At 31.2% G+C, this 25,763-nt stretch overlaps 1 protein-coding gene across 4 annotated transcripts in view; it reads right to left on the reverse strand.

The window, feature by feature from the left end:
- LOC143059576 (oncostatin-M-specific receptor subunit beta-like) overlaps positions 1–25,763 on the reverse strand; it is a 39,932-nt gene that overhangs the window by 13,163 nt on the left and 1,006 nt on the right. For 3 of the 4 annotated variants that reach the window (XM_076233117.1, XM_076233100.1, XM_076233105.1), the window contains exons 2-11: positions 16,610–16,792; positions 11,316–11,467; positions 9,257–9,550; positions 6,328–6,460; positions 4,996–5,189; positions 3,798–3,952; positions 1,737–1,896; positions 1,210–1,277; positions 489–717; positions 57–199 (exon numbers count right to left, since the gene is read on the reverse strand). In XM_076233117.1, coding sequence (XP_076089232.1) covers positions 57–199; positions 489–717; positions 1,210–1,277; positions 1,737–1,896; positions 3,798–3,952; positions 4,996–5,189; positions 6,328–6,460; positions 9,257–9,550; positions 11,316–11,457 — 1,518 coding nt within the window. In that variant the 5' untranslated portion in view covers positions 11,458–11,467; positions 16,610–16,792. Of the gene's footprint in view, positions 1–56; positions 200–488; positions 718–1,209; positions 1,278–1,736; positions 1,897–3,797; positions 3,953–4,995; positions 5,190–6,327; positions 6,461–9,256; positions 9,551–11,315; positions 11,468–16,609; positions 16,793–20,969; positions 20,989–25,763 lie in introns of those variants that run through there. The other variant, XM_076233112.1, reaches the window with a different exon arrangement.

Here is a 25,763-nt window from a genome sequence, read left to right on the forward strand (position 1 = left end):
CAACCCCCTCTTAACAGATTATTCTATGAAAATAGGAACATAATAAGACTACTGACCTGACAAACTGACTGAATACCAACACACCAGTATACAACAATCTTCTCTAATTGACTGCTTATATTTCTACTCTGTGTGTCCCAGGATACAAAGTAATTTTTCCCTGATCCTTCCACAACAATATAGGCTGGTTTTGGTCTTCCTGTAAGGGATGCACATTTCTTAGAGTTAATTTCACTATTAAATTTTGAATTAAATTGTCTTAGTCTACCCAATACATATATTTGCTTGATCATATGATCAAAACAGTTTTTTACCATTATTCAAGAATTATGTGAAAAATATAACATAAACTCAACATTTATAGAGTTAATTTTAATCAGACCAAAACAAAATTTGAATTTGGTCTGTAACTTGTCATGATAAAACTATACACCAATTATAAAATCAATATCTTCAAGCATTTTTACATCCTCCACAAGAAATAGTACCTGAATCATACAATGGTGTAGTAATTCTACTGGAATCAATACTCTCTCCAATATCATTCAATGTCTTTACTTCTATCAAGTAAGATATACTCTGTGGAAGATCGGTAACATTTATCATTGCTATGTCCCATGTCACATTCAATTGTTTAAAGAATGGGTCTTCAGAAGCTGACTTTACTGTAACTATGTAGGATGCATTCTCAGAAAACTTTTCCCTTTTACTAATAGGCTGAAATATAGATTTTTTTTTAAATACTGTGAGATTATCAACATTAGTCGAATACCAACTTTTATGGATTTTGTAGGTATAGATGAACAACAGTTTTTTAGGTCCAATGAAGTGAACATTTTATTTTATATAAACAAAACTTTTTTGCACAACTGCAGTATTACCTTTTACTCAGATTACAGAGTTAGTCAAGATATCTCTGTAATGAGTTACATTTAAATGCTTGTCATTTCTGTTAATAAATCACAAATGTTTGATAAAGTGTGCACAACAAATCAACAAATGTCAATTACAATTTTTCCTCAATCAGCAAAATTTGTTACCCCCGAAATTAAATGAATCACAGGTATATTTGATATTTCAAATATTTTACAAAGATTCATAACCATTAATATTTCTAGAAAAACAAAACATTATTTGCAATATAAATGTCAATAAATATATATTTATCTAAATGCTGCAGATGATAAAATTAAAATTTTCGTCACTTACCCTTATATAAAGAAACAGGACTCTTTTAGACATTATGTAGCCCCCAATATACGGAACACTAACTGGAGCTGAAATAACCATTAACATACTGATAAGTAATGTAAAGACAAAAACCCCCCAATATATGGTACACTAACTGGAGCTGAAATAACCATTAACATACTGATAAGTAATGTAAAGACAAAAACAACACAAGAGAGAAAGATAATATTTTCAGTCATGAGAAGTATCTAGTGAAGCAATTTTGTAAATATACATTAGAGTGCTATAAAAACTAATTAAGCGTATAAATTCTTTTTTCAATAATAAACTTATTGAACTAATATTTTGTATACATCAAACTGTCTCAATTGCTAGGGTACCATAACTGAAAGTAACTTCTTTACTAATAAAGTATGGGGACCTATAGTTGTTAATTTCTGGGTCATTTTGATCCCTTATGGAGAGTTGTCTCATTGGCAATCGTACCACATCTTCTTTTTTATACGGACATGCAATTTTTGTTAAAAGTGTAATATTAAGTATACCTGCTGGTTTTGTTGTGTAGTTAACAGTCACATTAGGACTCCAGTATTTATCTCCCTTAGATTTAGGATTTTTAGCTTTCACTGTAATATTATATGCTGTGTTTGGTATAAGATCAGGAAGATTGATCACATTACTTTCATTAGGTGAACTGAACTGTGTCTGAAAATTAAAAAAGACTGTATTTCATCTATAAAAGTTAGGGATAAATGTAAAGTTTAAATTATAATGTTATTATTTAAGAACAGTTATGAAAAAATGTCAGTTTAGAGGTTAGGGATACCTTACCATTCAAAATGGTTAAGAAAAAATGTCAATTAAAATTGGTAAGGGATAAATGACAATTTTTATATTTTAAGGAATATATGTCATTTCTACCAACTAGTTTATAAAAAAATTGTAAGGGTTCCGCGGAACCCAGTGTCATGCCTACTTTATGAATGTAATAAATGTTTTAAGAACTTCAACTGCAGACTGCATGTAATGTTAACTGGAAGAAAGACTAAGTCTATATATAAGTAACATACGGAAAAATAGGAAATATATTTTTACAAAATTTCATTCGGGATGCTAGCTTTTGATCAAAAACAAGCTTCTCTCAAGTTTGGCCAAAATCCAGAATAGTTTAAGAAAGTTATTAAAATTTTTAAAACTTTAACCTTAGAGTGAATGTAATGTTTTTTGGCAGAAAAACTAAGCCCGTCAAATACTGATAAACACAATTTTTGTTTACAAAATTTATTTGTGGATACATTATTATGATCATAAACAAGCTTCTGTCCAAGGTTGGGAGAAATACCGGATAGTTTAAGAAAGTAATTTAATTTTCAAAAACTTTAATCACAGAGTGAAAGGGGAAGGGGTTCCGGGGGTGGTTATTTCCTATATTTTTAGTGGTATGAGAGTGCCGCAAAACATTAACGCCCTGCTGATTAGAACAGGGTCCCTTTTTCACGTCTGCTGTTTAGAATAGGGTCACTTTTTCATGCTTGTGAGAATAGTTAGGGTCTTTTTTATAACAAAGTATTTGTCTAGAACAGGATCGCTTATTCAACTGTTTAAGATACAGTCTAGAACCCTGGTCTAGAACAGCATCTATTTTATACGATCTGGAACAGGGTATACATTTTCTGAGCTTGTCTAGAACAGAGTATGTTTTTCGATATTTCTGTTTACAACAGGGTATGTTTTCTGATTGGAACAGGGTAACAGTTAAACCAGAAAGGATAGTCAGTACCCCCCCCCACCCCCCCCCCACGAAAAAAGGTGACCTTGCCTGATTAAAACACTAAAATTACTTCAAATCTTTGAAAAGGAAGGATAAAAATCATTTAGGAAACAGATTACACCACTATAGCTCATTTATCGGTAATTCATATATTTTCCCTTTGATCTTTAACTGATCTTACTGACTAATATTTTTGAGTATCAACGTACTGCCTGTATCACTGAAAATATTAGGCAATACATTGTGTGACATTATAATTACCGATAAACAGAATAATAGGTAGTTTCGTTTTTTATACTGACTATATCATGTGGAATATCTCGACTCACTCTAACGGGCTCATCTAGATATTCCACATGATATAGTCAGTATCAAAAACGAAACTACCTATTATTCTATATGTATTACAATATTTCTCCACTCTAAACAGTTAATCTTATTTAAAAAGCTCAGCAAGCGTTGCGCCTTAAATGTTAAAACTCAACTGTCTTGAGTGGAGAAATATCGTAACACTCTTGTTGCAGTTGGCGAATCTATATTTCTAGTTCTGAAATGATCAGAACTGTTAATTATAATCCAAAATTTTGTTTCTCTGTAGTAAATTTCCACTAAATAAATTATATTTACGTTGGATTCACATGCAAAATAGAAATTAGAATACTTTTAAATCAGAAATTTTTGCAGTATTTTAATTTGCAAGAATTGCAATTTGAAAGGGGTTGCAAAAATTATATAAATCTTTTTTTTCAACAATTGTTATAAGAAATGCACACAACTTTTAAAGTAGTAGTATTTTAAAAATGATAAAAGAACTTATTTACTACATAACACTTACAGTACTGGTTGTTGTGTCACTACTATAGACTACATCATATAATATACTGTCATTTGTCCATATCGTTATATGAGAAACCTCTGATTGCTTTGTTGATAAAATAATTTCTCTCTCAGTTATGTTAAGTGGTGAAACCTTTGGTGATGAAAGTTTTACTGAAAAAAAACCAAAGCCGACTTATTATTGTATTAACAGAATGATTGTGATCATACGTAATATACAAAAGACCTCAACTTATCACTGATAAAAACATTTCTCATTAAATAGACAATAGACAATAGACAATATTTATTAGCACAAACACATTTACATTAAATGGCTATGGCATACAAAATTAAGACAATGAACTGACAATAGTTAAATTGATTAATTTATAATTATATTAGAGTGACAGTGGTATTCACAGTGAGGGAAAAAAAGACTATAAATATCAACAGTTAACATATTATTAATGTTCATGAACAATTAAAAAAAGAACATAAACAAAAATTAGGTTCCATATTAAAAGAAATACAAGTTATACAGATGTTCTCAATAAAAAACAATCATTAATATACTTTATGGTGATTTTTATAATGACTGGTAGACTGCTATTTAAAAGTGCAGTCAAATGCATCAGTATTATAGCTGAATGCAATTTAAAAAAATTGAAATTAAGATATTTATTAATGTTTTGTATATATATAGGTATGCCTCAATGATGTATAGCATGGACAGATTGAGAAGAAATGGTATTCATCCTCAATTTCTTGTCTGTTACAGGATAAGCAAATGCGTTCACTTCTTTCAATGTTGGTATAACGCCCTCTTTCATTTGCTAGGGAATGCGCACTTAGTTTAAATTTACTGAAAACTGATCGGTCAGTTTTGACTTTACATATATCAATATATGGGGGCCTTTTTCTAATTCTTTTAGTATGACAAAAGAAATTTAATTTTTCACATTTATTGATAGAACAATTTATAATTTGATAAGCCTGGTCACTAATAGTATCAAAAGTGAGATGGCCAAAACCTAATTTATTTAAATGTGTGAATAAACCAGGATCTCAGAAATTATACAAACATCTCTGACTTTGGCTACATTGCCATTGCAACTTTTACCTAACATGTCATTAAAACTTGATTCCTGAAAATTAACATACACTTTAGACTTTATCTCTTGTGTCAGTACTGACTATTATGTATTTATACTTACTAACTTCTGTTATATTGACAGTATGTTTTGTCATCTGAAATGCACACACATTAGATGCATTTATAATTACATTGTAGCTATTTCCAGCATGAAATGTATAATAGTTATCCGTTGTTGATGGAGCTATATAACAGCTAGTTTGATCTCTCTTGGTAGGCTGAGGGTGTGGACAATTAATCTTTCCATACATAGGACTGTAAAAAAAATAACAGAAAAACTGCATTTAACTTAAGTTCAAACAATATTTGATTGTAAATTCAAAGGATAATTTAATTCACCACACCAAATTTTTGTGGATATAAATAATTGAAATGAATTTATCAACAAACTTTGAGAAATTAAATCATAAAAGCCATAGGAAAAAGAAAATATCTTTTTTCATTGGTCTAATAATTATTTTGTTCTTAACCCCTGTAGAAAATAAAACATGAATTGGTGAGTTTTAGTTGGTTTGTATTTGATAGAGAGTTTACCACGGTAAATTAATTTACATTCTGTTCTAGTAAGTGTTTATTTAACAAAAATACACTTTAAAGTTGCATAATTGTTAAAAGATAGATCGATTGTTGGTTGCTTAACATCCAGTGGCAAATATTTCATGCATATTCAGGAAGAGAACAAATTAACATTAATACAATAAGTAGGTTCTGTAATAGAGGCGTCTAGGATTAAGGTCTGAAAAATGTAGACTGTCATATGGGAAATGTAGGTATATTGAATAGCGTCCCCTTCAGACCCCTCAAAGAGTTGTTGCAAGGGTACTTTTAAAACATGCCCTGATGGTTGAAAATCGTTCATTATTACAAAGTCAATGAATCATGACCTAGAGGCCGTGACTGGAAATAGTCTTCAAACTGATATTTTATATAGAAATGCAACTTTATAGAAAATATCAATGATCTATTACAAGAAGTTCCTATTAAATTTACTTCAGCAGAAAACTACGACAACACCTCCTATAGTTGTCAAACTGATATATACTGATTGTAATGCAATTTTATAGAAAATTTCCTTGATCTATCATAAACAGTTTCTATCAAACTTACTTAAGCAGTTAACTTAAGAATTGTTAATGTCATCACCATCAAGTTACCAAAAATAGCAACACCAACCTCTCCCCTTCTGTGACTGACAAGAAAAAATATGTACCATTTTTGGACATTATGAAAACATTCTTCTGACTAAGCAGTATGGGCTTTGCTCATTGTTGAAGGCTGTACGGTGACCTATAGTTGTTAATTTCTGTGTCATTTTGGTCTCTTCTGGACAGTTGTCTCATTGGCAATCATACCACATCTTCTTTTTTATATTGCAAGCACATTATTAAAATACCTGGTATCAAAGAATGATTTGTAGACAATAGGAAGTGGATTCTCTTTGTCTTGTTTTGATTTAGTCCAGGAACAATTGAGGTCCTTCATGTCATTTGAAACACAGCTGATGTTTTGTGGACCAGATGGTTTATCTAAAACATACAAACATCATACATATAAATTTTAGTTTGAGTGGGGAAGGTGTTCTTAGATAAAGCCAACACAATTTTAGTTTGAGTGGGGTAGGTGTTGTTAGATAAAGCCAACCTCATTTTATTTTGAGTGGGGTAGGTGTTGTTAGATCAAGCCAACACAATTTTAGTTTGAGTGGAGTAGGTGTTCTTAGATAAAGCCAACACAATTTTAGTTTGAGTGGAGTAGGTGTTGTTAGATCAAGCCAACACAATTTTAGTTTGAGTGGAGTAGGTGTTCTTAGATAAAGCCAACACAATTTTAGTTTGAGTGGGGTAGGTGTTCTTAGATAAAGCCAACAGAGTTTTAGTTTGAGTGGGGTAGGTGTTCTTAGATAAAGCCAACAGAGTTTTAGTTTGAGTGGAGTAGGTGTTCTTAGATAAAGCCAACACAATTTTAGTTTGAGTGGGGTAGGTGTTCTTAGATAAAGCCAACAGAATTTTAGTTTGAGTGGGGTAGGTGTTCTTAGATAAAGCCAACAGAGTTTTAGTTTGAGTGGGGTAGGTGTTCTTAGATAAAGCCAACAGAGTTTTAGTTTGAGTGGAGTAGGTGTTCTTAGATAAAGCCAACACAATTTTAGTTTGAGTGGGGTAGGTGTTCTTAGATAAAGCCAACACAATTTTAGTTTGAGTGGAGTAGGTGTTCTTAGATAAAGCCAACACAATTTTAGTTTGAGTGGAGTAGGTGTTCTTAGATAAAGCCAACACAATTTTAAGTTGAGTGGGGTAGGTGTTCTTAGATAAAGCCAACACAATTTTAGTTTGAGTTGGGTAGGTGTTCTTAGATAAAGCCAACACAATTTTAGTTTGAGTGGAGTAGGTGTTGTTAGATAAAGCCAACACAATTTTAGTTTGAGTGGAGTAGGTGTTCTTAGATAAAGCCAACACAATTTTAGTTTGAGTGGAGTAGGTGTTCTTAGATAAAGCCAACACAATTTTAGTTTGAGTGGGGTAGGTGTTCTTAGATAAAGCCAACACAATTTTAGTTTGAGTGGGGTAGGTGTTCTTAGATAAAGCCAACACAATTTTAGTTTGAGTGGGGTAGGTGTTCTTAGATAAAGCCAACACAATTTTAGTTTGAGTGGAGTAGGTGTTCTTAGATAAAGCCAACACAATTTTAGTTTGAGTGGGGTAGATGTTCTTAGATAAAGCCAACACAATTTTATTTTGAGTGGAGTAGGTGTTTTTAGATAAAGCCAACACAATTTTAGTTTGAGTGGGGTAGATGTTCTTAGATAAAGCAAACACAATTTTAGTTTGAGTGGAGTAGATGTTCTTAGATAAAGCCAACACAATTTTAGTTTGAGTGGGGTAGGTGTTCTTAGATAAAGCCAACATAATTTTAGTTTGAGTGGAGTAGGTGTTCTTAGATAAAGCCAACACAATTTTAGTTTGAGTGGAGTAGGTGTTCTTAGATAAAGCCAACACAATTTTAGTTTGAGTGGGGTAGGTGTTCTAAGATAAAGCCAACAGAGTTTTAGTTTGAGTGGGGTAGGTGTTCTTAGATAAAGCCAACACAATTTTAGTTTGAGTGGGGTAGGTGTTCTTAGATAAAGCCAACAGAATTTTAAGTTGAGTGGGGTAGGTGTTCTTAGATAAAGCCAACACAATTTTAGTTTGAGTGGGGTAGGTGTTGTTAGATAAAGTCAACACAATTTTAGTTTGAGTGGAGTAGGTGTTCTTAGATAAAGCCAAAATAATTTTAGTTTGAGTGGAGTAGGTGTTCTTAGATAAAGCCAACACAATTTTAGTTTGAGTGGGGTAGGTGTTCTAAGATAAAGCCAACAGAGTTTTAGTTTGAGTGGGGTAGATGTTCTTAGATAAAGCAAACACAATTTTAGTTTGAGTGGGGTAGGTGTTCTTAGATAAAGCCAACACAATTTTAGTTTGAGTGGGGTAGGTGTTCTAAGATAAAGCCAACAGATTTTTAATGATGCAGTTAAATGTAATTTAATGGTGATTTTTTCCAAAATATAAATATGAGTTAGCAGGATTTTTTTCAAGCTATTACCTGTGAAAAAATGTCAGCTTTGGTATAGATTATACACAGATATGCATGTCTTTCTATGTGATGTTACACTATTGTTTACGGTAAGGGTGAAGGTTGGTATCTTTTTTAAACCAGCTGCATTTGTTTGAACATGTCCTAGAAGTCAGGAACCTGATTTTAAGTGGTTGTCGTTTACTGATGCTGTTCATATATGCATCTCGTTTTTTATATATGAGACCGTTTGGTTTTACCATTTTAATTGTTTTACACTACAGGTAGTGATTTTTTGGGGGGCTTTTTATAGCTTACTTTTAGGGGTGAGCCAAGGTTCTGTGTTGAAGAATTTACTTTGTTTTTAAAAAACTTGGATGCAGAGTTGTCTCATTTGCAATCATACCACATCTTCTTACATCAATAAACATTTTTTATTTGAAAGGAAGAAGAAAAAATACAACTGATTATCATAGAATTTAAAATTTGAATTTGAGAATATCTTAAAGTTAAGATTATATGACTTATCTCCCTTTAAATGAATAATATGAATAAAAAAAAAATGTGTTTTCAGAAAATCAATCCTCCTATTTAGATAAAACACAGTTTTTTGTCTCATTTAAATGAAAGTTTTACAAATGAATTACATTCAACTGTCTCTGCATATTTCATTAAAGATTTGTTTTCCATTTTACAAAAGAATGGCAGAAAACACCTAATCTTCCTTGAGCATACTTTTTAAACCATTTTCCCTATTCATATCATATTTTACTTACCCCCAATTTTAAGATAAAAGTTATCTTCAGTGGTTGCGGAGTTGTTGTACTGGCAGAAATATGTTCCTGTGTCTTGCTCACTAACGTTAGGTCTAACAAGACTTATTGTTCTATTGTCTGTTATAACTGTATCCTTGACCTTACAGCTGGCACGCTTACCAGTGGTACACTGCTTGATCTTTAAACTATTTATTTCAAGTTTGCATGTTGAACAATTCACAGGGGGTCGACATGAACAGTCCACTTGAAATTTCTGTCCAGCCAGCAGGTTTACATCAGCATCTAGTGAAAATTCTGAAATTTAAAAAAAAAAAAAACACTTAGAAGTGAAAAGCTATATGTTTGTTTCAAAGATTACAGTTTGTCCCTTTTTTCATTGGATTCTTAAAATGGTACCACAAAGTCCATTTAGAAAAATATCAAAATGTACGTCTCATTGTTAATCATACTAAATATTTTTTTTTTTTATGAACATTGATTAACTCAATCAGGCAGAGTGTAACTTGATACAGATAAAAACCAGGATTACTGAAATTATCGGCATTTGACATCAATTTTAATGAAATTTCAAAACAAAACTAAAGGTTCTCAAGTGCCTTTGTCCCTAACCTGTATCTACTGTTGTTTTAGAAATCATGCAAAATAAAGTTAAAACAAGAATGTGTCCACAGTACACGGATGCCCCACTCGCACTATCATTTTCTATGTTTAGTGGACCGTGAAATTGGAATAAATTCTCTAATTTGGCATTAAAATTAGAATGATCTTATCAAAGGGAACATGTATACTATGTTTCAAGTTGATTGGACTTCCACTTTATCAAAAACTACCTTGACAAAAAACTTTAACCTGAAATTTGCATTATCATTTTCTATGTTCCGTGAACCGTAAAATTGGGGTCAAAACTCTAATTTGGCATTTAAATTAGAAAGACCATATCATAGGGCACATGTATACTAAGTTTCAAGTTGATTGGACTTCAACTTCATCAAAAACTACCTTGACCAAAAACTTTAACCTGAAGCGGGACAGATAGACGAACGAACAGACCAGAAAACATAAAGCCCCTCTACTATTGTAGGTGGGGCATAAAAATAATTAATAGTATTAGATACCCATTGGTGGAGTTTGCCTGTTGTCTGCTCTTTGGTCAGGTTGTTGACTCTGACATATTCCCCATTTCCATTCTCAATTTTACCCTAAGAATGATTGAGGCCAAGGTTGGATTAATTTGGCCCAGTTGTTTAATTAAAAGAAGGTCATCCCATTGTAGTCTTACAATAGTTATTGAAGACCCTTATCAAATTTTTAAAATATGTTTTTTCACTTTACAATTTTCCCTTAGACTTCTAAAGTTCTATTTTTAGCCATTGTGGCCATGTTGGTTGGATTACAGGGTCATCAAATATATTTTCAATCAAGATACTCTATTGAAACTTGTGGCTAAGTTTAATTCTATTTGGTCCAGTAGATTAGGTTGAGAAGATTTTTGTAAAAGATTGCAAAAATTTACAAAAAATCTACTATATAGGGCAATTACTCCTTAAAGGGGTCAGTTGACAATTTGGGTTTTAATAACCAAAAACAGCAAAATTTCCATAAAATTACCAATTCAAGGGCAGCAACCCAACAACAGTATTTCTGATGCCTTTGAAAATTTCAGGTCAGATAGATCTTGACCTGATGAACATTTTTAACTAGTCAGATTTGCTTTAGAGATATAGGCCAAAAACTGCATTTTATCACCATATTCTATTTTAGCCATAAGATGATTTTTGTAAACGTTAACAGACAATGATTGATGCCAATTCAAGTGATGAGAAAAGCTCACTTGGCCCTTTTTGGTCAGGTGAGCTAAAAAGTACTTTAATAAAGACTATAGTATATTACATTGACCTCCTTCAAATACATACTGACCTTTTTTTATAGACAATTTATGAGTTTGACTGTCCCTCTGGTATCTTTCATCCCTCTTTTGCATACAAGAAAGCAAAAATGATGTAAAAATGAATAAAGAGCAAGAAATAACAAGTTTAAAAAAAGACCGTAGAGTTCTTACTTGGTTTGTATTGATTGTTGTCATCATATACAACATCTTCACCAGAATAATTATCATAAAATGACTGTTCTGATGACCACACAGAGCCAACAAGTTCTCTGACAAGGGCTACACAAAGTATAATAAGTCCTATCTTCAGCATCTTATTTCACCTGAAATAATAATAAAAAAAATACTTTGAATTAATTAAGTCTTAAAAATTTCATTCTTTAAATGGTATTTAATTATGTATTTAGAATTCTTTTTACAATTTGAAGAAAGGACTTTGGATTTATTTATTTTTTTAAATATTTTTGATTTTATCAGCTTTTCATTTTTTAAAGAAAGTTTTGTTGGTTTAATATTTGGCCTCAAACATCACTGAAGAGACATGTATTATCAAAATGTGCGTCTGGTGTACCAAAATTGGCACTGTAATAGATATTAACACAAATAACTTGGAAATGACAGGAACAATTCATAGAAATCCACACATAGGAATTTCAGTAATTATACAAAATCATTTATTATTTCAATAGAAATATGGTTCAATTAATTTTTATCAGACCTATAAATTGTCTTTGAAAATTAACAATAAAACAGCATAGAGACATATAAAATTATCTATCAATATTAATACCTTTTTTCTTGAAGTAATGATGTGTATAAAGATGATAAACATGCTCTGACAAACATATATTGTCTTGTTACTTCTAACTTATTCTTTAATATCCATAAACTAGAAGTCAGAGGTCATTTCATATTATGTTTGTTAATATGATTTGATTCTTGGTGAACTATTAAAGGCAGAAAAAATCAAATTCTATGAACCCAGTATTAGGTAACTATACACTTGAAGTAATTCTAGATTTATAGTCTTGTCTCGAAAAGAAAAAAAAATATGCAATTTAATCCAAAGGATCACAAAGACCTAAGATGAGGTTTCATTTTCTCTTTTACATATTCTAAAGACAGGCCTTAAAAATGAGGAAAATATTTGTAGAATGTGAGGAGATAGATACTTATATATTTCCCTTAAATAGTATAGTATAGAAACTGAAATCGTTCTGAAATACGAGTACCTGTGCACTAGAAAATCACAATAAATTTGATGCTTGGATAAATGTTGGTTAGTAATGACATGGATACAATTACAAGCAACAATGACAACACACAAAAAAAACAAGGTTGACAGATAAATCAACTTCATCTCGCTCAAGAATAATAAATCTATTTCTATTCTGTTTGAATTTTATACACAAATAAAATGCAATAATATATTAAACAAAAAAGAAAATTAAGAATTAATGGAAGACAAGCTTAATTATGCCCCTTTAATAGCAGACTTGTTTTTGTACTGTTACGAATCACAGTTTATGACTAAACTCAGTAAAGACCCGTCGAAATTGCATTTCATTGATAAATTCAACAAGAATTAATGGAAGATAAGCTTACTCAATAGTGGGCAGCTTAATGAATATTCTTCTATGAAATTGGGTTTCTGTTTCACTGATGTCTACCAAAAAACTTTGTAATTCATTCTCATAATATTCTTTATCTGTACTATCTATCCTAGGATCATATTAAATACATGTTTAAGATTATTTTACTTTATTTTGATTAGGAGTGGGAGTCCGGTTGTAAGACTTAATTCTGATGATACCCTTAGATAAGATTTTCATCCAGATTAAGTCATAAAATCTTGATAACAAGTATCAGTTTCTTTATTCTATTTACAGGGATAAATACTACTAAAGGCTGCAGTTTAAATTTACACAAAAGAACAGAGTTCTGATGTCCCCAACAAGGCATATATTTTATTTTTTCAAAAAGCATCTATAATACTAAAATTACGAGGTCCAATTTGTCAGCCGTCATCACGTAAAAACGACGAATCAAAGAATTCAACTTTATATATAACTAATATAGTACTAAGGTGTAGATTAAAAATTACACCACTCCAGGCCCTTTTGTTTTCCACGTAATTAATATTGCCAATAATTAAGAAGTTCCGGGTCGAGTCCGATACCGATACCAATAGTATATTCACCTGTTACCTATTACCTTATCTGTACGTTCCGCATCTGACAGGCGCACCAACAAACGGTGTATTCAGGATTAATATGCTATATACACGGGTCATAATCACAGGGTTGACACTACTAAATTGTCAAATTGTTACCTATTGTAGTATTTTAATCAGTAAGATTACTAAAAATCTGGACTAAAAATAAGGCGTATAGGTACAGTTTTCAATTTGTTAGCGGGCATGACGTAAATCAGCGAATCAAAGAATTCAACTTTATTTATAACTAATATAGGACAATGCTGTTGATTAAAAAATACTCCATTCCAGGACCTTTTGTTTTCCAAATAATTAATATTATCAATAATTGATAAGTTCCAGTTCGACGGGTTCAAACAGAAAGATTTGAAAGCAGAGAAAACTGTGTATCTGATAATCGGCATGACTTCAACTTTATTTATAACTAATATAGGACAATGCTGTTGATTAAAAAATACTCCATTCCAGGACCTTTTGTTTTTCAAATAATAATATTACCAATAATTGATAAGTTCCAGTTCGACGGGTTCAAACAGAAAGATTTGAAAGCAGAGAAAACTGTGTATCTTATAATCGGCATGACTTTATCAGATGACAATACTAATACTAAAATAATGCTTGCGCATAGTTATATACTTTAATTCAGTCACGGACCCGCGATATCACGGGTGTGTTCTAGTAACTATTTAAAAAAACAAGAATAAATCTAGCAAGAATTGTACCAAAGAGAGCACTAATGAGGCCATTTTTAATATTTCCAAGGGGCATAACTCAAAAATGTTGATCGGTTGCCATTATAGAACTAGTCCAACATATTGCTGATACTGATGATATAAATTTATAGATTAAGTTTTATCAAAATCTCTCATGAACTGTACCTGTGAGAGCACTAATGAGGCCATTTTTCATAAATTTAATATTTCCAAGGGACACAACTCTTTGTAAACTAGATGTGTCAAAGCGACACAAAATGCCCCGTCCCAAAAAGTTGAAAAATCTGCAATTTGAATAACACATGTGGACATGTGGACAAAAACATGATGTTAATCTCACATATCAAAAATCAGCTCAAAATCTGGAGGTGTATAGAAAAAAGTCTGTATAACTGTGATTTTCAACAATTTATAATAAGCCCATAATTTCAGCAAAAATTAGCAGAGCATAACGAAACTTAAAATTGATCTGTAACTCATCATGGTTAGCTCACATACCAAAAATCAGCCCAATATCTGAAGGTATTTAGAAAAAAAGTCCTTATAACTGTGATTTTCAACAATTTATCAAAGTCCAAAGCCCATAATTTCGGCAAAAATTAGCGGAGACACTTAAACTTGATCTGTAACTCATCAAGGTAAACTCACATATAAAAAATCAGCCCAATATCTGAAGGCATTTAGCAAAAAAAGTCCATATAACTGTGATTTTCAACAATTAATAAAAGTCCAAAGCCAGTAATTTCCGTAAAAACTAGCGGAGCATAATGAAACTTAAACTTAATCTGTAACTCATCATGGTTAACTCACATATCAAAAGTCAGCCCAATATCTGAAGGCATTTAGAAAAAAAGTCTGTATAACTGTGATTTTCAACAATTTATCAAAATCCAAAGCCCATTATAAATTTCGGCAAAAATTAGCAGAGCGTAATGAAACTTAAACTTAATCTGTAACTCATCATGGTTAACTCACATACCAAAAATCAGCCCAATATCTGAAGGTATTTAGAAAAAAAGTCAGTATAACTGTGATTTTCAACAATTTATCAAAGTCCAAAGCCCATAATTTCGGCAAAAAAAATCAGAGTGTAATGACACTTAAACTTGATCTGTAACTCATCATGGTAAACTCACATATAAAAAATCAGCCCAATATCTGAAGGCATTTAGAAAAAAAAGTCCATATAACTGTGATTTTCAACAATTAATAAAAGTCCAAAGTCAGTAATTTCGGCAAAAACTAGCGGAGCGTAATGAAACTTAAACTTGATCGTAACTCATCATGGTTAACTCACATATCAAAAATCAGCCCAATATCTGAAGGCCTTTAGAAAAAGTCTGTATAACTGTGATTTTCAACAATTTATCAAAATCCAAAGCCCATTATAAATTTCGGCAAAAACTAGCGGAGCGTAATGAAACTTAAACTTGATCTGTAACTCATCATGGTTAACTCACATACCAAAAATCAGCCCAATATCTGAAGGTATTTAGAAACAAGAATGTGTCCTCAGTACACGAATGCCCCACTCACACTATTATTTTCTATGTTCAGTGGACCGTGAAATTCGGGTAAAATCTCTAATTTGGCATTAAAATTAGAAAGATCATATCATAAGGAACATGTGCACCAAGTTTGAAGTCAATTGGACTTCAACTTCATCAAAAACTACCTTGACCAAAAACTTTAACCTGAAGCGGGACAGACGGACGGACGGACGGACGAACGGACAAACAGACGAACGGACGCACAGACCAGAAAACATAATGCCCCTCTACTATCGTAGGTGGGGCATAAAAAAGTCTGTATAACTGTGATTTTCAACAATTAATAAAAGTCCAAAAGCCAGTAATTTCGGCAAAAACTAGCGGAGCGTAATGAAACTTAAACTTGATCGTAACTCATCATGGTTAACTCAAATATCAAAAATCAGCCCAATATCTGAAGGCCTTTAGAAAAAGTCTGTAACTGTGATTTTCAACAATTTATCAAAATCCAAAGCCCATTATAAATTTCGGCAAAAACTAGCGGAGCGTAATGAAACTTAAACTTGATCTGTAACTCATCATGGTTAACTCACATACCAAAAATCAGCCCAATATCTGAAGGTATTTAGAAAAAAAGTCCGTATAACTGTGATTTTCAACAATTAATAAAAGTCCAAAGCCAGTAATTTCGGCAAAAACTAGCAGAGCGTAATGAAACTTAAACTTGATCTGTAACTCATCATGGTTAACTCACATGCAATTTTTGTCTTCCACTAATTTGTTTTCTCACTATGGAAAGTTAACTACTATACTGGTAGTGTATTTCAAATTTATTTTTTATTATTGTAAAATCTTTAAATTTTGTGCAGTAATTTTGTAAACTTGCAGTTAAATAAGATTCTATATTTTAATTTTGTGACCTTGAGATGGAGAACAGCAATCCAAGGCATGATTTGCTTAGTGCATGCATAAACCGTCAAATTAACAAACAATTCCTTTTCTTCTCTATTTCAATATGAGCTTCTCCAAATGAGATGATATACATACTTATTTGTTCTGGTATCCCATCCAATACAATTGTTCTGGTGCCCCTTGTCAGGTTCTACATGTATAAGGAAATATATTTATTTGCTCTGGTATCCAATCAACCATAATTGTCCTGGTGCCTTGTCTGAGCTTCTACAGTCATAACAAGCACTTATTCAAGTCTGTATATGTCCACTGTAGAACCTAGGGAAAAATAAAAGTAAAACATTTATCAATCTGTCTGGTCCTAGTCATTCTCTTTGTAAAGTTAAAACATATATACATTTATTTGGTCAATTAATTTGGCTGATATTTGACTCTGTAATATCTGACTGTTATATATTTATTTACTTTTTTGTATTCTCATATTTTTATTTATTTGACTATTTTTATTTATGAACGAGACTCAGGACCTACAATTGTTAAATTATTCCATATGATTCTTAATACCTTTTGAAATTCTTCATCAATAGAATATACACAGAATGCCTTGTTCTGACATCATATAATTATATAATTATTAAAAATTATTAGGGTAGAAAAAAAATAATTTCAATCAAAAGGACAGAAATATAGGTCAGTATAATAATAATTGACTCCTGGCATTACAATGGATGCATTAAAATATGTAATAAGCTGAGTGTATGCTTATATGTATAAGAGAAATAAAGACTGTTAATTTACGTTTTTTGATTGAGTTAAGCCTGCCAATAGATATTTCATTGTGTGTTTTTCTATGTTGTGATGTTATACTATTGTCTCAGAAAAAGGGATAAGGTTTTGTATCATTAAAACATTTAATCATGCTGCAAATGTTTGCACCTGTCCTAAGTCAGGAATCTGATGTACAGTAGTTGTCGTTTGTTTATGTAATTTATACATGTTTCTTGTTTTTTATATAGATTAAACCATTGGTTTACCCGTTTGAATGGTTTTACACTAGTAATTTTTTAGGCCCTTTATAGTTTGTTGTTGAGTGTGAGTCAAGGCTCCGTGTTGAAGGCTGTACCTTGACCTATAATGGTTTACTTTTAAAAATTGTTATTTTGATGGACAGTTGTCTCATTTCACACCACATCTTCCTATCATCTATCTACACCAATACCATGTTGATTTAGATTATTATCACCTTGAGATTAATCAAATTCTTTAAACATTACTATAGCTATCATAAGAGGCCATTATATCATTATATTTCATTTACTATATAATATTTTTTTCTTTACTATTATTATGTATCTTGTACTTTTTGCAAACAAAATATGACAATAAATATATTATCAATTACTATAAACATTGTCATGTATACAAGAGTTTAGTTGCTAGCTATAAATCCAGGTTTAACCCACCATTTTCTTTGGAAAAGCTAGGCCTGTACCATGTCAGGAATATGGCAGTTATATTTTACTTGTTCAGTTGTAGTGTTTGATTTCCTCAGATTTTGTCCCCCCTCCTCCATTTTGAATTTGTCTGGGAGTGTGGTATTTCTATTATACTGTTTTTACCCATCAGAAAATGAGTAACCTATAATAACATAACTTGGTGCATGGAACAGACACTCTGACCAATACTTCACACTTTATTAGATTAATATTCAATCTATTATAATAGAGGGGGAGGACAGGGGTAAGGGAGACAGGGAGAAAGGGGGTAGGAGAAAGGAGAAAGGGGGCAGGAGAAAGGAGAGGAAGGCTGGGAGAAAGGAGAAAAAGTTGGAGAAAGGAGAAAAATAAAATATCTCTCCTTTTAAAAAATGATCTAATATTTCAAGAAAAAATATCTCAAAAGGAGATTTTTATTCTAATGGGAGAAAGGAGAACGGGGGTAGGAGAAAGGAGAAGAGGGGTTGGAGAAGGGAGAAGGGTACCCCCCTGTCCTCCCCCTCCAAACTGAGTGACAGTATGGATTCTGATAGAGAATATCTTCTATCAAAAGTAGGTCACTTAGAATTAGTACTAGGTCACTTACAATTATTGTTCCTTTACTCATTGACAGATATCAAGTTAAAATATATTTCAAGATTTTTTTTCAGAAAAACTTTTGATATAAAAATGAAGATGTGGTATGATTGACGAGACAACAATCCACAAGAGACCAAAGGACACAGAAATTAATAACTATAGGTCACTGTATGGCCTTCAACAATGAGCAAAAATGAGTCTACTAAACTTTCTTAGTAAACAAGACCTAGAAAAATGATTAAAAAATTTAAGGAAGAATGTCCTTCAGTCTGTAAACCGATGTAAACACAAACAAAGAGACATGGATATCATATATAAATTCTGCTGATGATAAATTATTTTGTCATGAAAATATGTTAACCAAATTTAACCCAAAACTATTAATTACTTAATTTAAATGCATGTCAAATATAATTGTCTGAATTTCTTATTTCAAAACCTGTTTATACATGTATTGTGAAGAGAATGTTTTTTTCTTATTTAATTGTTATAAAAATAGATTTGCTTAACAGTTGTCAGACTATTGAAGTTTCTCCAAATTGAAATAAATCATTAAAAACTGGCATTTTCATAATATCATAATACACAAAGACCAATTGAAATTTAGAAACAGAATTTTGAATGAGTTTTTATTGTGTGAATATGTTGTTTTTTTTTTACTTTTAAATTATTGCATAATTTTGATTTTATCATTTAAATAATGAGAAAAACTTTCATTATGTGAGGCTCTAAACTGGACGAATGAGTGAGGCTCTAAACTGGACTAATGAGTGAGGCTCTAAACTGGACAAATGAGTGAGGCTCTAAACTGGACGAATGAGTGAGGCTCTAAACTGGAGGAATGAGTGAGGCTCTACACTGGACGAATGAGTGAGGCTCTAAACTGGACAAATGAGTGAGGCTCTAAACTGGACGAATGAAGACTGAAATTCAACACAAAATCTTAACTATGGCCACTGAATCATGACATTTTGGTCCCATCAGCCTTTGAACCTGTACTGGTCTATTCTATGGAGATAATTGTTATATCATTCCCTGAAAAAAATCTGAGACAAATGGCTATCACACTATAGTATAATACCATTTAAAAAATAACACGAAAATTAACATAACCCCGCCACATTATGTATGTATGTGCCTGTACTAAGTCAGGAGCCTGTAATTCAATGGTTGTTGTTTGTTGATGTGTGACGTATTTGTTTTTCATTCATTCTTTTATATAAATAATGCCGTTAGTTTTCTTGTTTGAATTTTTTTACATTGTCATATTGGGACCTTTTATAGCTGACTATGCGGCATGGGCTTTGCTCATTGTTGAAGGCCGTGTGGTGACCTATAGTTGTTAATGTCTGTGTCATTTTGGTCTCTTGTGGACAGTTGTCTCATAGGCAATCATACCACATCTTCTTTTTTATAATTCAAACCATACAACTAAAAAACCTAACCTTAGTCATTGAACCATATAATTTAGGTCATATCATCCATTAGTCTTTACACTTTTTAAAATATCAGTGTATTCTGTGGTGCAGATTATGATATTATATCATCTTCACATATAAGATATGCACTTTAACAACCAAAAATAACTTAGTAATGATCACGTGCAGAGAGCATAAAATGTTTTGTCCTTGTTTTCTGAATTGTTTAAATCTTAATCTTTTTTTTATAAAAAAGTTAGTTTCAATATTAAATCTGTTTAATATTCAACTCCTTTACATCTACACAATTGTACATACTAAATTATTGCTGCAAATTCATTACATTATAGGACTTAATATTCAATAAGATTATATAATGTTGCCAAATATTTATAAGCATATATTAAAAAGATGTGGTATGATTGCCAATGAGACAACCGTCCACAAGAGACCAAAATGACACAGAAATTAACAACTATAGGTCACCAAAGCCTTCAACAATGAGCAAAGCCCATAACGCATAGTCAGCTATAAAAGGCCCCGAAATGACAATGTAAAACAATTCAAACAAGAACTTATTTATATAAAAAAAAAAATGAAAGAAAAACAAACAACAACCACTGATTTACAGGCTCCTGACTTAGGACAGGCATATACATACATAATGTGGTGGAGTTATGTTGATTTCCATGTTATTTTTAAAATGGTATATTATACTATAGTGTGATAGCCATTTGATTAAAAAAAATCATCACTTTATAATTTTGCAATGAAACCACAGGCACTTGTCTTAGAATATTTTTTATATATAAACCTTAATCTATATCAAGGTACATTGATATAGAAAAAATTCTGAGACAAGTGCCTGTGAATTCAACAACAAAATACACTTCCTTTTTTTATTTCCAATGTCATGTAAAAGGAACATAATTTTTTTAATTTATTTTCTAGATTAAAAAAAAACAAGATAAAAATTTGAAATAATAGAGCATAAGGTCCTACCTACCACCTGGACGATATATCGTGGAATTTAAAATCTAGTTTTTAACCAATCCTTATTCTTGGTAATCAGTCCTGATATAGAATTTCACAGTTTAATAAACCATTAAGTGATATTGAGTTTTTTTCTTTTCTTAAAATACCTTAATATAGATGTTTAAAATTTGCATGACTTTCCAGTTAGTTTATAAAATATACTATATACAATTTATATATATATATATATATATATATATATATTATAATATCCAATATAAGCCTTGTAAACAAATGTGTACTACTTTTATCGACCTAGTTTTAATTAAATACAGTTTATTGATGAAAATATCAATGATTGATTGTTGTTTACAGAACTTCCATTAGCAATTATCTTTTTTATACTCCGGACATAAATAAAACTGTTGGGACCAATTTTTCTTGACTGACCGAGCAATTTAGAAAAACCTTAATATTCTACAATCTCTGTAATTACAAAACAAAATCTTAAATTACATCAGTTACCGGAAATAATACAGGGAATTAGAAAAACTTAATTTGTTTACCAGAAAAAAATAGGTTAATATATTAAAATATTATGCTTAACTGAGAAAATTTTGCTTTAAACAATTATTCTTTTACATTATAATGCAATATCTAAAATGAACAAGAGGGTTTTTAAAGAATCTTTATAGCTGGACTTGATATAATCTGATCTAAATGTAAAAAAGGGTCACCTTTATTTTGTTATTGGAAAATTTGTAGTTCTTTGAACATTTAAATTTGTGGTTCATCTGAACCCCTGAAATCCACAAAATATGTAACCCACGAAATGACTAAATAATCCACAATATAAAATTGTTAAATTATACTTTTTGTGTATTTTCCCATATACATTAAATGCAAATTGTCAAACTTATACCTTTTAAATATAAGTATAAAGAGATTTGGCAAAACAATTTAAGAAAAGAGAAAAAAGGAGTAAAAAGGAAAGAACACAGTAATGAAACCTCTATCAAGAACCTCTACTAAAATTGTCTTATTAATATGAAACTTTAATTTATAGAAGGATTGAATTCACAATCTGATGTACCCCACCACCTCTCTTCTTTGTGTATAAGTTCATCATGACGTAACATATTACATTTAACAATCAAACATTGATTTTAGGAAAACATTAAATCAAGATTTATCATGAATGGAATTTAAAACAGAGGATTTTGTTCAAACCTGAGCCAGAATAGAATTTTAGTCTGTAAGTTTAGATATTGGTCTGTTAAATATTTATCAAAGTATGAGATAAAACTATATTTATATTTTGCTATGTACAATTGCACTTATGTGATCTCACAGGTTTACAAAAGAAATTATAACCCGTTAATTAACATATGAATATGGTATACATGTATACTGTGGACTCATTATTATAGTTGGGTACCAATTTTCATAGGTTTCGTGGGTACAGGTGAACCACGAATTGAAATGTTCAACAAATTACAAATTTATACTAGGCTTTGTTTTCAGAGGTTGGCAAACCGCAAATTTAAATATCCACTAAATGCAAGTTTTCCTCAATCCACGAAAATTGATATCCATGAAAATAAATGAATCCACAGTATGTTAGCAATTAACTTCTGATTCTAAGATAACACTTTTTTAAGAGCTAATGAAATATTTTTAAAAATAACATCAGCAAGAATTATATATTTTAGGTTGTAATAAGCCCCTTCCCTTCCTTTTAACTAATTTGCCTTAAACTTCCAACTGTCCACTTTCTCCTTTAAATATATATTTGCCCTAACATCTAGTAGTCCACTTTCTCCTATGTACAAATTACATGTCTAACTATCAGCGGTCTATTATCAGTGATTGTATTATTTACTGATTGTTTAAACAAATATTTCCTAACATTCTCAACCTCAAAGTACAAAGGTTTATTACATCTCTACCATTAATGTGCAAATAAAATTGAGAAAGGAAATGGTGAATATGTCAAAGCGACAACCACCCGACCATAGAGCAAACAACAGCCGAAGGCAACCAATGGGTCTTCAATGTAGCGAGAATTCCCGCACCCGTAGGTGTCCTTCAGCTGGCCCCTAAAATATGCATAATAGTACAGTGATAATGGATGTCATACTAAACTCCGAATTATACACAAGAAACTAAAATTTAAAATCATACAAGACTAACAAAGGCCAGAGGCTCCTGACTTGGGACAGGCGCAAAATTGCGGCGGGGTTAAACATGTTTATGAGATCTCAACCCTCCCCCTATACCTCTAGCCAATGTAGAAAAGTAAAACAATAACAATACGCACATTAAAATTCAGTTCAAGAGAAGTCCGAGTCTGATGTCAAAAGATGTAACAAAAGAAAATAAATAAAATGACAATAATACATAAATAACAACAGACTACTAGCAGTTAACTGACATGCCAGCTCCAGACCTCAATTAAACATGTATTTATTTTCCTAAAAGTCTGAATTATTACCCATAAACTGACTGTCCACCGAAAACTTTCCCCAAACACTTTAAAAAAAGCATATTTACTTCTTGTTTACTATTGTGTTATCAAGAGATCTAACTTTTATGTGACTTTTAAAATAACTTTTCTGATGGCTGATAATGAGATAATGATAACTAGTCTGTTTAATCCTACAAATGTTGTGAATCATATGTTTGATAACATTGTTTAAAGACCACTTATTCTTTGATGATAATTGTGAAAACATTCCCCAGCTTCCTCCATACTATTTTATTACTTAATCCATGCTGTACCCACCAGTTAATAACTTTACTGACGGCTGATAATAAAATAATGATTATTAGTGGTACTAATAATGGCGTAAACATTTCCCAGCTTTCTCCATACTATGACTTTTACCCACCAGTTAACAACTTTTCAGGGGTTCATTAAAAGTTTAACAGTTATATACAAAGATTTACATACAAGGAGGTATTCATCAAAGACTCATTCTTACTAAGTTTAGTATACTGTTGAAAAAAAGTCCACAATCGTGAATTAATTATTATTTAGGGGTACCACTTTTCATGCATTTTATGGGTAGAGTTGAACCACAAATTAAAAATGCCAATTCAGACACAGGCATAGTAAATGCCTAAACAACACAAGATGGTGCCATGTGAACATCACCACCCAAAAAAGGAAAATTAACAATATGAAATGATCGAAACATCTTCCCTTTTGACGTTTGAGTTTCCTGTGTAAAACTGATATATCTAAATATTTGGGAAAGGAATAGTTAACACTGTTTATATTAGTACACCTTTTGGCAAAACAAAATATCTATAAAAATGAGCTTATTTCTAAATTCATAAAAGTTAGTACCAACAAAAAAAATGATAAATCAACAAACCACTGTTGATTCCACAGTAATGTAAAAATAAAATAAACAGGATAAAAACAGAAGTGATCTTCAATGTTATCTTACAGGGGTGACTATTTAATATTTAGTAGGGGAGGTTACCAGATGAATTTTTCCTGACTAAAAGTTTTGGTTTCCCCTTTGCAAGTCTCTAGGTTAAGTGCAGATAAACTAAACTGGAAATACATGTACACCTTACAATCATTCCATACACCAAATATGCCTTAAATATAACTGCATATAACCTATTGCACATCGAAGAAACAAACTTGGCCATGAAAACTATTGATCAATGAACCATTAAAATGAGGCCAAGGTCAGATGACCCCTGCCAGACAGACATGTACCACATACAATCATTACATGCTTCAAATAAAGTTGATCTTTTGGATACAGCATTGAAGAAACAAACTAAACCAGGAAAACTTAAAGTGACACCCTGAACCATGAAAATGTGGTCACATGATAATTGCCAAACAGATATATACATAGTACAATCATTCCATACATTAAATATAGTTGATAAGTATATCATGTCTTTAATTCTTTTTTTTTATCATGCATTTGACAGAGAGTTATAAACAGGCAAAAAGATTACCAATGGGACATTCAAATTAACAAGTCCAAAATAAACTGACAACACCCTGCCTAAAAAATTAAAATAGACAAACAGACAAAAAACAGTACATGAAATAACATTATAAAACTCAGACGTCATAATGAATCAACAATGGAAGAAATTTCCTTTCAACTATTTCTGAAAGTTTGAATCATGCACCTAATTAAATTCAGAATTAAAAGGAATAGTGTATGACATCTCTTTAAAACTATTACATAATAGTGAGGAAAAAATAGTTTTAAGAAATTATTTGTTATCAGTGAGACCCATTGAACTGAAATATTTGATGTAAAGGTAAATTATTAAATTAAAACCTCATATAAATCAATTGGGTAACCTTGCAATGTTAGAAAAGAGAAGTTGATCAACATGATCAATGTAATTTGTATTTTGTAAGTTTAAATACATTTGTACTAGCTATAGACATGGAAAGCAAACTGGGGCATAATAAAAAAAGTATTTTCTAAATTTTGGTGTGGATACTCAGTCTATTGATCATAATGATCATGTCAATATTATTTTCAAGAAGGTTTAACAATAATATTGATGTCTAAAAAACATAAACTTGTATCTTAAATTTTGTAAATGGTAAAATAAAGTCCATGTTTTTCAAAACTTGCTAAAGATACTTTCTATTGATCTAAAAAAAAGCTTCTGTCCAAGTTTCATAAAATTACATACATATAAAAAAGAAAGATGTGACATGATTCCCAATGCAACAACTTTCCACAAGAAACCAAATGACAAAGAAATTAACAACTATAGGTCACCATATGGCCTTCAACAATGAGCAAAGCCCATACCGCAAAGTCA

This window comes from Mytilus galloprovincialis, chromosome 1 (assembly GCF_965363235.1).
Source record: "Mytilus galloprovincialis chromosome 1, xbMytGall1.hap1.1, whole genome shotgun sequence".
NCBI lineage: Eukaryota > Metazoa > Mollusca > Bivalvia > Mytilida > Mytilidae > Mytilus > Mytilus galloprovincialis.